Source organism: Sturnus vulgaris, chromosome 1 (assembly GCF_052056855.1).
Source record: "Sturnus vulgaris isolate bStuVul1 chromosome 1, bStuVul1.hap1, whole genome shotgun sequence".
NCBI classification, from domain to species: Eukaryota; Metazoa; Chordata; class Aves; order Passeriformes; family Sturnidae; genus Sturnus; species Sturnus vulgaris.
Window position 1 is genome coordinate 134,651,737 of NC_142243.1, and position 13,151 is coordinate 134,664,887.

The window sequence follows — 13,151 nt, forward strand, 5'->3', positions numbered from 1 at the left end:
AAAAGGTTGGAAACAAGAGAAAGAGAAGAATGAGTAAAACTCATTCTGAAGTCTGAAAAATGAGCAGCACATGGACACCCTATGGTGCAGTCTGGGATGGATGATTCTATTAAATTCTCTGAACTTCTGAGGTCTTTATAAAGCTGAAGTTGTAGTGCTGCTGATCCTGAGAGAAAGTGGAGATCACTCTGGCAGCCAGGGATGCAGAGAAACATGTGAAGCTGTACCCCTGCTCAGCCCCTTCCCCTGAATGTCAGTAGGCAATGTGTAGAACTCAGGACTTGCTCCTTGTCAGAGTTGCCAGGTGCCTGAGATGGTAACAGGTACTGACCCATTACCAGGAAAGCTCCAGTACATGTGTGGTGTGACTGAGGGGGATTTCAAATTGTAACCTCTGCTAAAGCCACTACAAGAGGGACAGCATGTCTATAGCCATCCTTCAGGTGCCACAGGTCACATGCCAACCCTGCATGATGAGATTCAGTTCAAAGAAGAAGGCTGATCTTCTGACAAGCTAGGCCTATATCTTTATTTTACCAATATGTACAGAACCTATTTTTTTAATAGGATGAAAATATGCAAAAATACAGTCCTGGTTTGACTTATAGTCTGGTCAAGTCTATGCACAATTACACAACAATGTTGTGTGAACACCTGCAGCAATTATTCTCTAGCTTTTCCACATCAGGGCTATTAAAAGTGACAGATTGTGTTCCCTTATAATCATTGCATTTACAGCAAATGCAAACATGTTCATCTGATTTTCACAGGGTCATGCACTGAACTATCCCTTGTATTGTCAGGCAGACAAATGCAGCTGTTTGTTTCAGATCACTGGGAATTTAAAATCCCAGTAAGGCACAGGTCCCCTAGATCTGAATTAAAACCTTTCTTCAGCCACCCTTGAAGCAGCTTTACTATGAGAAAGGAAGGAAAGAAAAAAGGAAGTGTGGAGGAAAATGGGTAAAGTGCAGAAAGGTTATTTCATTAGGGAACAGGGAAAACCTTGAGGTTAAATACTGTTTATTGTGAATACCTGGATATCTGCAGACCTGGATGGATTTTCAGCCGATAAAAGCATGCTAAGAAATATGTGTGTATGCACATACATAAAAATATACATGTATAAATACATACATTTGGATACCTGTATGTGTAGCCAGCTTAAACCCAGTGCCAGTACAATGAGAAACTGCATTTTCTAAGGGCCAAATTGTGCAGAAATCCACAGGTGCAGATTTCTAAACATAGTAATTAGTTTGATGAGAAAATCTTCGGATTGCCTCCTTTCCAGAAAATTACAAGGCATGTACTAGGAGCTAAGTTTCAAAGTCATTGCTATCCCAGGCAAAACAAAAAGAGCTGTTTGAGAAGGCAGCTCTCTGTGGTTCATAAATCAGCATCACAGAACAGCCTTCAATGGACCTACAAAAATTTGGATCAGTGGAACATTTGGCCTGAATTACTTGACACAGTAAACAATCCAGAATTTTTTTATTATTTGTTTAGGTACTGGTCATTCTGTAAAGAATAGCCAAAGAGCTGAGTAAAGAAGTCACTAAAAAGAAAACTCTTGGTTAATATAATGTTTTGAAAAGTCACTATGATTTGGAAAACTCTAGGATTTAGGACTATCAGAAAATAGACATAAATTTAATAGCTGCAGTAGGAATAATATCTAAAATACTCAAAAATCTTAATAGCTAATGAGCTCTGGAATAAGTGCAACAAGTTTGCTCATATAGTACTGGCATGGAGAACTTAAAAATTATCAGGGCTTTGAGAAATCTTTGTGAAGTTTGCTTTTGTAAGTGTATTGCTGATTCTAAGAGGTCATAGGTATTTGTTGCTTTACCTCTGGATATACAGCTATCCCTGAATACTCATAGTTTACATTTCATTTTAATTTCCCAAATTGTATTCCTGAATAAAATAACTAATTCAATATAATTGTTTAGTTTATTTGCTCTTAAAGGTTTGGGGGTGTTTTTAGCTACTTAGGTACTGCCTTCATTTGGGGCAGTACCAGGGTGGTTTGGATTACAGAAGGCAGAGAGTCTGGAGAGGTGCCCTGCCGAGGGGAAGGGCTGGGATGGAAAACCAAGGATTTTCTTCTGCCAACATTATGCTGCAGCCACTGTATCACTTGCATGAATTTCTTTGGGACTCTGTACAAGCTCTGTACAATCCTGTGCTCCCAGAAGGTAGGACAGTGGCAGAAAGGCAGCTTGCAGTTACCCTGGGGAAATGTGTTAGTGCTGAATGCTCTGCAGAGGGCACACGTTGTCCAAGCCTGGCGTGCTCCGTGGCAATCCAGCTGAAACGCTGAGGTGCAGCCCTGTCCCAGCAGGGCCCTGCCTGTGTCCAGCACTGGCTCTGTCATGTTCAGTTTTCCTGCTGAAAAGATGCAACTTCTCCTTCATGCAGGAGGAGGGAAGACCATGACATTTTTTATTAGTGTTTGTGGGACTCACCTGCCAAATGGCCCTTGGGCTCTCATTTCTATTTCCGTATCCTATTCAAGGCTGTTTAAAGAAGCACAGAGCACCCCGATGAGCCTTGCTGCCAGTACACACTGACTCGTGTTCCCTCTCTCTGGCCTTGTAAACCTTCAATTCCTTTCCCTGCTGTGTAAGTAAGCTGGATGGTAGGTGCCCTGTGCAGAATTCACCCTTTGGTTAGGACAGGGAGGGAAGCAGGTACAAAGCTCTTCAGGCAAGAGAATGAACTGAATGTAGCCTTCCCTTTTTCATTTTCCTCAGGGCCCAGTGTTTGGTGAGTCTGTCCTGGTGCCCCATCCTGCTTACTTTGCTCTCTGAAAAATCACAGAAGAAAGGTGGGGTATCAGGTATGTTTCCTGGCTTCCTCAGCTGTCAGTACTCCTTCACAGTCACAGTCACTTCTATTTCCTACCTGTGGCAGCCGAGCAGTGGGATGCCTGGGTGTCTCCATCTGTGCTGTACAGGGAATCCCCACGTGCTGTGTAGGGAACTGACCTCGCTCCCAACACAGCAGTCAGGATTTCACACCAGCAGCATGAATGTTATATATTTCTGAAATTAATTTTTAAGTTGCACTTCTACTTTTGTTATCACACAGCAACATGTTTTGTTACCAGCATTTCAATGTCTAGTGTCTCATAGAAATCTTATATATAGCCACAGAGAAACCTAAAAAGCCTACAGTGGATTTTTTTTTCTGTTGTTTTTTTAAAAAGCACCATGAAAATTAAACTGAGGAAGGAGAAACTATTATTGGAGTTATTGCTACTGCTCTACCTTGGCTGTGGAACATCACAAATCCTGGACAAATGTCCAAATATAATAGGATTTGTCTGAATAAATTTCTGGGTGGATAAAATTGTTCATTTAGAAGAATACGTGATTAGTCTAAACAGACATAAATATGTCTTGGGTGCAAGAAATGCATTATCTGCTTATGCAAGCAAATGTGTGGCAAAGATTCTTCGTTCTTACGCTCTGGGAAGTTTTTAGGCCACCTCAACTTTCCTGGACATCTGTGGATTTGTCTATATGCAAATACAAAAATATTATCTTTATTTTACCTTTCAGGCTGATGGTAAGGATGTTCCAGGTGGCCACTGAACCCGGAGGACTCTGCAAACCAGGGATTCCTTTTTGCCTCCGAGTTGCGGAGATCCCAGCGCTCTGTCCCTCCCAGTCCCACTCTGCGTCCTGCAGCTGTTCCTGTGTGCAGGGAGGGCCGGCAGCGAGGCTGCGGCTCCTGTGTGTGTACGAGCACAGCCCTGCATGCCCACACCACATCCAGTGAGTGCAGACAACCCAGCCCTGCTGCTCCTCTCCCGGCTCCGGTCTGGGCTTCCCTACAGAAACCCCACAGCCTCAGTCTCAGGGTCACAAGCTCAGCCACATTCACGGACCGCCAAGCATCGGCGTGGCTCCAAGCCCTCTAACAGCCCTGCTCAGGCCTGGTCCCTCTTACCCGGGCTATGGGTCTCCTCTACTCGATGCTGTCGTGGCTCAAAGCTTGCTAGCGAGGTTTACGTGCACACCGCCAGGGTTAAACTCCGGGGCACACCGACCTGCAGTCCCCTCCCGCCTGCTGCCACTCACACTTGTGGCACCCTGACACAGCGCAGAAACAGAAATCCGCCCCGGGGCAGGGACGGCCGCGGCGGTGGCCGGGCTGAGCGGCGGGGGGGTATTTAAGGCTCCATCGCTGGGGCCGCCCCGCCGCGACCCGGCTCCGTGGGTCGGTGCTGCCCGGCGGCAGCGCCAGCCGCGCCTCGCCGCGCTCCGACCCGACCCGACCCGACCCGACCCGGCCCGGCCCGGCCGTCGGAGCAGCCGCAGAGCCCGCCCGGCCCGCCATGGGCTGCTCCAGCAGCGCCCGCAGCCGCCCCCAGGAGCCGCCGCCGCTGCCGGGTGAGCGGGGCCGGGGCAGCGGGGCGGGGGCTGCCCGCAGAGCGATTTGGGGATGCGGGGCCGCGCTGCTCTCAGGGTGGTCCCGTCCCCTCCCGTCCTCTCCCGTCCCTTCCCGTCCCCCGGGGAAGGCGCCGCGGGTGCGCGTCCCGCAGAAATCCCGCGGGGACAGAAGCCCGTCGGGTTTGCTTCGGCTTTTGATTCTGCCCGTGCAGGAGGGAACTGCACCTCGTGAGTGATGGCTTCGAAACTGATGTTTCTTGTGAATGAATGCCTAAAGCCCTTCCGCTCCACTCCGCTCCGCAGGCTTTTTTTGGTTTTTTAATTTCCACACAGGTCCTACTGTTGGTCCTTTTCTATATTACCTTGTCAGTCTAGTGCCCTTTCTTTCCCTCTTTAAAAGAATAGTGAATATTTGACCCAACTAGCCTTCCTTTTCCTTACAAAATCCACCCCGACATAGTGTGCAGCACTGTGTTCCTGTGGCTTTAATTGGCTCAAGTCACAGCAGACTAATTTTGTGAGCAAGGTGTATTTGTAGCATGTAGCATGTCCTTGCTATTCAGTGGAAGAAAAACAAAACTTTGTTTCCATATTGATCATATTTAGCTCTTTGCTCCAATGAAGGTTTGGAAATGCTTCTGGTAAGAGCCTGAATGCTGCACTTAAAGGAATTGTCTTCTCAAAGAGATCCGTCTTGAAGGCAGATACAAAAAAGTTGTTTCCATTTCATTTTACTGCATTTCTTTCCTATATTTTTGAGTTATGATCTGTGTTACTCTGCCTGCAACATCCATGGTTTTTGCATGTTGTAGGTTTTTATTCTGTGTGTTGTGTGGTGGTCCTGTGGCTTGTGACTGCAGAGAGGAGAGCAGGTTGTGTGGGCTGAGCATTGCTGTGCCACTACAGAGCCAGCACACATCTGCAAACCGAGGAGCCCTGCTGAAAGTAGCAGGAGAAATCTCTTTATGCTGTACCTGCTGTCTTGTTCACCTGGTCAATGTACCAATTCCTCTGCCTTTCCATCCTCCACTAAAGGATACTGCTCAATGAAGCAGCAGAAGTAATTTATTCTGAGTATTTTAATTATTCTGTATCAAAGCATGTTCATGGCAGGATAGGTCATGAAATATACTAAATACATAGACTAATGTCATGGTAAGGATGAAGTGCAGTTTGTAATTACAGCTGAAAGATCTGCATTAATTTGGCAATACTAACCAGATATGTTAACAATTTTCTAATTTACTTTAATAAGATAAGATAATTTGAAACAAAAAAAACCCCTTTTCTAAATAAGTTAATAGAGGAAAATATATTTAATTTTCTTCCCTTGATGTGTAATTTACAAAACTTTGAGGCCTTTCCAAAAGAAAAGAAGGCAAAGAGAAATTACTGTAGCCATGGCCCACTTACATTCTCTGCATTTTTCTTTGTTTCTCCAGCTGAAATAGTCTACAGCAGGGTAAATAAAATTTTTAAATTTAAAAATAAAATGAAACTAGAAGGAATCCTAGGAATGCTGACTGCCACATGATGTTCATTTTTCTTGGGGATAAAGGTATAAAGGAACAGATTACTGAGAGGATTTATTTTTTCCATATTAGGGAATTCTTTGCATTTCAGATAAGAGAAGAGGAATGCTTCCAGGGTTTCCAGCAGTGCAGATCTTGTGTTGCATGGTGGTATTTTATAATCCAATTTATATAAAACATTTTGATGTAGAGAGGGTGAGCTGGAAATTACAGGGCTGATGTTTATAGGAGCTGCAGGAGATTCTTACTAATAATACATTTGAATTGTTTCTTTTACTGCTAACATGAATTAAAACTTTATATAACGTGCTAATTTGCATGGCTCATTTATTTCTGTCTGTAGGTTTTAAATCCTCTCTGTCCATCTGGCACTGAGTAAGATGAAGGCATGAAAAGTGTCTAAAGGGATGAAAAATAAAACTGTTAAAAGATCGAATGTGTGGTCTCTGAGCGTACATTGCTTTTTTAATCACTGCTTAGAATAGCTTAAGTCTAAGATTTACTCATTATTATTCCCATTGGGTATCTGGGTATACCTTGAGCTTCATTTTAGGAAAAGGAGTGCTTGGAAGACAAGGTATGATCTAGAGAAAGAAATAAGGGAATAATAAGGGAAATATATTTGCTGTTTCTCATAATGCAAGAACTGCCACTTGATTAAATGACCAGCAGCAAGCTTAAAACCAGCCAAGATGTGTTTTACAGAGGATGTAAGTGGGCTGCAGCCCCCATTACCATTGGATATAGTGGGAACTGAGTGTAAACAGGTTGAAAAGTGTTGACAGAACAGGTTGACAGAAGAATTCCACTGACAGGCTGACACTCAGCCCCATGGGCTGGGGCTCTCTGCCCGTTCCCCTGCCCCTCAGCAGCTGTCAGAGGCAGGGTCTTGCCCTGCGGGGGTCTGTTGTCCAAGATGTTCCCCTGAGTTTACCTCCTGTTGTTTGAGTTACATTACAAATTGCCATACCACTGTGGATTTGGAAGGGTAGTTGGAACTTGGATGGTTTGACAGTTCCTGGAACAAATGAGATTTTATCTGTCTCATAGTTGAAATTGCCTTCTGTCTGCCTCAACAGTCCAGATTCTCAATTCTTGCTCTTCTTCTGGCTTAGCTATCCTTCCCTGGGTCTGTAGGCACATGCTGACTAGGTGACACTTGCTAGGGAGGTGTTTTGTTTGAATGTCTTAATAGAACTGTAAACTTACTTTAAGGGCAGCAGTATTCAAGCAGATGGTTTAAGAGCAGGGCTTTTTCCTGTTCATCTATGTCAGTATGAACAAATACAGGTGTGTTCATCTGTGAACAGTATCATATAGTTCTGCTTACTGGCTTTGACACTGCAATCATCATTTTCTCATAAAATACCGTTTTTCCAGTTTTGTAATTATTATATAAACAGATTTCATGCTTGAATTACCAGGGGTTTCATCCTGACATTCTTCATGAAAAGGTTAAGTACAAGTTCCTGTCAGACTGAATTTTATTAGAATGTTAGTAAGTCAGTCTGATAGGTAGGTATAGCTCATTTGAGTCTTCAGCTTTTATCCTTAAATACCTGTCAAAGCAATTTTGTCTGTTCTTTATTCATATTTTTTTTCTGCCAATACCCATTGCTTTACTAGCCAAAAAGTTGATGAAGGAAGCAGAAGTTTTAGTTTGTTTAGGCTTCCTGTTGTTGAATTTTTTTATTAGAGAAATCACTGTATGAATGGTAGTTTATTACTGAAAAAGACAGAAAAAGTGGGTTTTGTTCTAAGAAGTGGGCACTGCTCATCTTCTGGGTTCTCAGGGTTTATATTCAGTCCACCTGAAGGTACCATCAGCACTTCTTACATGCAGGACAGCAGCTCCCTCACGCTCCCCACATTGATCCTGTGCTTGCTTTGGGGCAGGAAAAGGTGCTTCCTGGCAGTGTCCCATCACCAGCAAGCTACCTGCACACTGCAGATTCATAAGGGAAAATGTAACAGAACATTGACTTGCTCTCTTCATATATAAATGTATTACATGCATCAAATGAAAACTTATTTTTAATCTAAGAGCAGCATCATCCTCTACTGGATATGTGTGGATATGTGCAGCAGACCTATGAGGGAGTATTATCTGTAGCCAGGAGGGAGCTCTTTGACAGGTAGTGCTTGTGTGGTTCACTGTGGGTTTAGTTGTCATCCAGCTTATGTGCCCATTCACCAATTATCTGTAATTCTCTTTTTCCTCTCCTTGCCCTACTATAACTAAAAGCATCATCAGGAGCAAACACCCTGACTGCAGATGACCTTGGAACGGTAGCTGACCAAACACAGCTGGAGCCAGCAGAGTGTGTGAGCCTTGCCTCTGAGGAGACCAGCCCAGGCGAGCAGCTGCCGGGAGAGGAGGCTTCAGCCACGGTCCTGGATGTGGAGGGGAACACGGAGTCGGTCAGTAAAAGGGAGGAGCCAGAGGGCACCGAGCCCCTGCCTGCAGGAGAGGAGGAGAGCTCTGAGCTGCCGTCTGTGTGGCGAGAGGAGAGCAGGGGCTCTTCACCACCAGCACCAGGAGAAGATGCTGGGGCACCACCTCCAGGACCAGCAGAGGACAGTGGGCTGGTAGAGGGCAGTGACTGCTCTGTAGTGGATGTCGTCGAGAAAGTACATATTACTGAAGAGGACCACCTCACTAAGGGTAATATTTGTGCTTTCATAAATTCAGGAGACCAAAATTTGCCTCCAGGGACTTCTAAATGGGTCCTTTTGGCTTTACTAAGAGCCTCAAATGAGCTTCTGGAGTCAGAATTTGGTCCAAGGAGTCTGTACAATGTGAGGCATAGAAGAATATGGCTGGGGAAGCCTCGGATTTACAAGTCCAAGCTGTAATAAATTTAATCATCATTTCCACCTCTGCTACTTCATTTCATGTCCTTTTTGGTTTTAGCAGGTAAAATGTCCCACCATACCCCTCATTTAAAACATTGTGTCTCTGGATAGCTCAGACACATTCCTTAATATTTGCACAGCCCAAAGGCTCAATTACTTAGTCACATGTACTAATTATAAACCAACTGTCCTTGCACACATAAAGCTGGAGGGTGCATGCTTGGATGTAGAAGAAAAAGCATCTCTTTGATGCAAACTTGGCATGTCCAGTCTGTCTAGAAGCTTGGCTACAAGACAAGCAGAGTAGAAGTAGTAGTGGAGAGACATAGGGCTGTCTTTGCACAAATGCTTGGAGATGACTGGGTGGGGAGAGAGGCTGTGAGGGAGCAATGGTGCCTGAGGTGACCTGAGGTATTTCCCTGTGCTCTGAAGGGACCTTTAGTGAGGAGTGTGCTCCTTCCTGGAAATTGCAGGCTATGCTCGTCCTTGGGTCAGTGCCCAGAGGACATGGACTGCACATCCAGCAGATGAACAGACTTCACAGGAGGAATCAAATTTATCCTAAATGGTACAAAGTAGCTCAGTTAAGGAATCAGATACATTCCTAGGGTAGCTCATCTTCAGGGAACAAGCCCATGAAGCACATGAGGAGTATTTTTCTGCAGGGAGACATCCTCACTCCACTTTTGCCTTGACGAAATGTGAGGTGCAGAAGGACTGATCTGTGTGAAGCCCAGAGCCAGTTACACACCTGCTACTTATCCTGTGGCTTTGTGCTGCATGTCTCTGAGCTGGTTATATGAATCTCATTCTTTGTATCCCAATAGCTGAGCATGGTCATTGGATTGCTTTGTCCTCTCCTGTGTCTCTTCACGAAAGAATTTTGTCCTCTACATAAAATGGGCATCTGTCCTTTGGAATAAAGCCTTGTTTTATGTGAGCAACAAATGACAGGTTGCTCACCTGTTAAACACACATCCTGCCCAGCTGCACACTCCAATTTCATTATTCACCATTTCTAAGCCTCAGGGCAGTGCCAGAGGCAGAGCAGCACGCCCTGTCTCACCTCTTGCACTGTCACCTCTCATCAGTGGAAACATGTTTACAGTTGTCTGGCTGGCTGGAGATGAGTTGTGGGGCTTTTAGCACCAGGTGATATCTGCAGGGTGAATGAATGAAGCCTTTGGGGGAAAGAGTTTTGCTCCTATTACTTCCAAGGTAGAAGTAATACCTTTACTTGTGTGCATTCTCTTTCCAGAGACATCTGATGAAGAAGAGATTTTCTATTTTTATGCTATGGTACATACGATACTTAGCATTTGTTTTGCTTTCCCCTTTATGTTTCCGTAGCTATGGGAGGAAATGAGTTAGGCAGTAGGTTCCCTGGGAAAGCAGGGTTTCAGGTAGACTTGCATGTTACCATGTTTTCTATTTCTGTTTTGTTCCAATTGCAAATAAAACTGCACATCTATGAAATAAAATCCAGGAAAAATAATTTGAACAGAAATAGTACTCATGATGTCCTTTGGACACGGCATCAAGGGGATTTTGTGAAAGCATTAGGAGAACTTCATGGGCATGAGACAACCATATAATTGGATGATGAAAAGTGTTTGGGATCATTCTGTTTGTTCTCTATGGGTTCATTCAGGGGATACCTTGGTAAGGGACATTGGAGAGCTGACAAAGCAAAATCAGGTTTACAGAAAGGAGCTGGGGCACTTGGTGATTTTTCTTAGCAGATCCTAATTTGATGTCCATGGTTACCATTCCCAGGTGAGACGGGAGAACAGGTGGAAACTGAGCTGCTCAGTGAGACAGTAAGTGAAGGGCCTGAAACAAAAGAAGAAGAAACAGGAGAAGCTGTGGATAGTGCAGCAGCGACAGAGATAGGTATGTTGACAGAGGAGGGAAGGACCACATGGGTTATTGTTCAAGAGACAGCAAAGACAGTGCTGTCTTTAATGAGGATATCTTGTTATTCCCCTGTTAGCATACAGCTGCTTTCTGCATTTTTACACAAGAGAGTAAAAAATGCTTTCTATTAAAAGACATTTTTGGAAGCAATCAATTGGAAGTCATGCTTTTTACATGGGTCATCTTTATATAATATACGAGCCTCACCAGTGATAACTTTTCCCTCTTTGGGAAGAATGATAGACTGTAATATGCAGTCTTGGAAAATAAAAAACCTTTGTTAAAATCATGACTCTGCTCATTATTATTTGTAGGCTTGTTTTTTTAAGCTAAGCCTTAATGCTGCTTTGTGATTTCCATTCTATGCCAGTCATTTTAGATCCCCTTGTTCTCTTTATCAGCTGAAATCTGCAGTGTGGTGCTGTGGTGAAAGCACATTGCACAGCATATTCAATCACATGGTAGGAAGGAAAAGTCACAGGCCAAATGAAGATCCTCTGGAAAACTGTCACACCAGTGAAGAGAAAAATTCAAGGGGATAAGTTTATCCCTCTGGCAGACTTTAAGATCAAGGTCAAAATTCTGTCACCACAGTCTTGCTACAAAAGTTATTTCTTCTTCTTCCTCCCATTCACTAAGAGCCTGACACTTGAGTCTATCATGTAAGGTGTTCACATGCCCCAGAAGGCAGAATTAGAATCATAGAATCATTTCATTTGGAAAAGATCTCTAAGATCATCGAGTACACCTGTTAACTCAGTGCTACCATCACAAAATCCTGCCCCTAAGTGCTGCATCCACACGTTTTTTAAACGTCTCCAGGGATGATGATTCCACCACCACAGGTTACCCTATGGTATTACTGGAATGTGGAAAAGGATGAGCAGGCAATGCAGAAAACTCCTTTCCCCCAGAAAACGTTATTCCAATGGCTGGAATCACCTTCTTCCTTTCCCCTCCCTACCTAAGTACCACTGGGTACTTAGTCATGCTCAAAATCTCCCTGGGCTAGCGAGTACTTCTGTAATTCAGAAGAGAACAGCTTCAGCAGAAAGGGTGGTAGATACCTTACACCAGTGCCTTTCATGACTTCCAAAGGAACCTCTTGCACCTGGGCTGAGCAGTCATTGGTTCCTTCCCAATGCTAGTATGTGTCACAGCCTTAGAGCAAGCCAGTGTGTTGCACTGCTGCTTATGTTTCTGCTACAGGGCGAAGGGAAATGGTTTTCAGCATAAGCACTGTAGTCTGTAAGACAAGTAGGGTGGTGGTCAAGCAGCTTGGTCACGGCTTATGTGCCTTTATGACCTTGTGATTACACAAGTAAAATTAGATCAGCAGTGATTAAAAAAAAACCTCACCTCCCTTTAATTTTCCTATTTGATAGTACTCATCTTTACAGCCTTTAAGCTAGACTATGAAGACAAGCAGTTGTTGGCCATTGACAAATATTCTTTTGCAAGATCTTAAAATTTATGCCAGATAGCTTTGCCTATTAAATCAAAACAAGTTTAATCAACCAACTTGTTTTTAATGTCTTAAAATTATGTCTTTTTAAAAAGCTCCTATGCAAAGAATCATTCCTCTGTGCTGTGAATTCAGCAAAGCACTTAACTTGATTCTAGGAAACCTCAAAGAACATCTTCCTGCTCCTGAAGAGTAAGAGAACCATAGAAAGGCTTGGGTTGGAATGGACCTTAAAGATCACCTAGTTTCAACCTTCCTCCCATGGGCAGGGATGGCACTCATTGGATAAGGTTGGTCAGGGCTCCATCCAACTTGGCCTTGAACATTTCCAGAAATTTCATGCAGAGATGATTACAGCTGTATTGAAATTCTTCCTGCATTTTCCTGCTTTGACAGTATTCTCCCCAACAGTTTTGTAAAGGAGCAGAAAGAGCAGACCTGCTTTTATGTCTGTAATGCATTTCAGATGATGGAGTGCACTGACACAGCTCAGAGAACAGCTGCAGGCAAGAGGAGCAAACAATGCTAAGAATGGAATAGTGACCATTTAAACCTGGGATTCTGTTGTGTAAGGGAGCAATTCTTCCATCTTGAAAGGATATTGAAGAAATAAAGCAAGATTCTGGGCAGGAAAGCAAGACTGCTTAAGGGAATGGAAAAATTCTTACTTTGAGAGACATCAAAAACATTGACAGCTTTGTCTCTAGGAGGGTATGACTTAGAGGATACAAGCTGATCCTAGTTCAAAAAAAATAGGACTCTAAAGGTAGCTGATGTCCACCTAAGAACAATGGAACGAATGCTCAGTGACATGCTAAGTGTGTTGAATTTGAAACCATTAAAGGGAGTTGGCTTTTGTCATGTTACATTAACAACCTTCTTAGTCACAGAGAATCACTGCAGTTGGCTGTCTTTCATTAGTCACCTTCATTCCCATGCAAATTTCCCATCTTTTCTGTGTTCCCTACCCACCCT

The 13,151-nt window shown here is 43.8% G+C and overlaps 1 protein-coding gene across 1 annotated transcript; it reads left to right on the forward strand.

Moving 5' to 3' along the window:
• Window positions 1-4,351: 4,351 nt before the first annotated feature.
• ERICH5 (glutamate rich 5) lies at window positions 4,352-10,884 on the forward strand. Its single transcript, XM_088163526.1, has 3 exons — window positions 4,352-4,634; window positions 8,184-8,603; window positions 10,571-10,884. The coding sequence occupies exons 1-3, from the start codon at window positions 4,352-4,354 to the stop codon at window positions 10,840-10,842; spliced, it is 975 nt and encodes a 324-aa protein (XP_088019652.1). The 3' UTR covers window positions 10,843-10,884.
• The last annotated feature ends 2,267 nt before the right edge of the window (window positions 10,885-13,151 follow it).

Coding starts and splice junctions, on each gene's coding strand:
- ERICH5 (XM_088163526.1), top strand. CDS start 4,352: ATGGGCTGCTCCAGCAGCGCCCGCAGCCGCCCCCAGGAGCCGCCGCCG. Junction 4,635..8,183: donor GCAGGAGGGAACTGCACCTC/GTGAGTGATGGC, acceptor TATAACTAAAAG/CATCATCAGGAGCAAACACC. Junction 8,604..10,570: donor AGAGGACCACCTCACTAAGG/GTAATATTTGTG, acceptor TACCATTCCCAG/GTGAGACGGGAGAACAGGTG.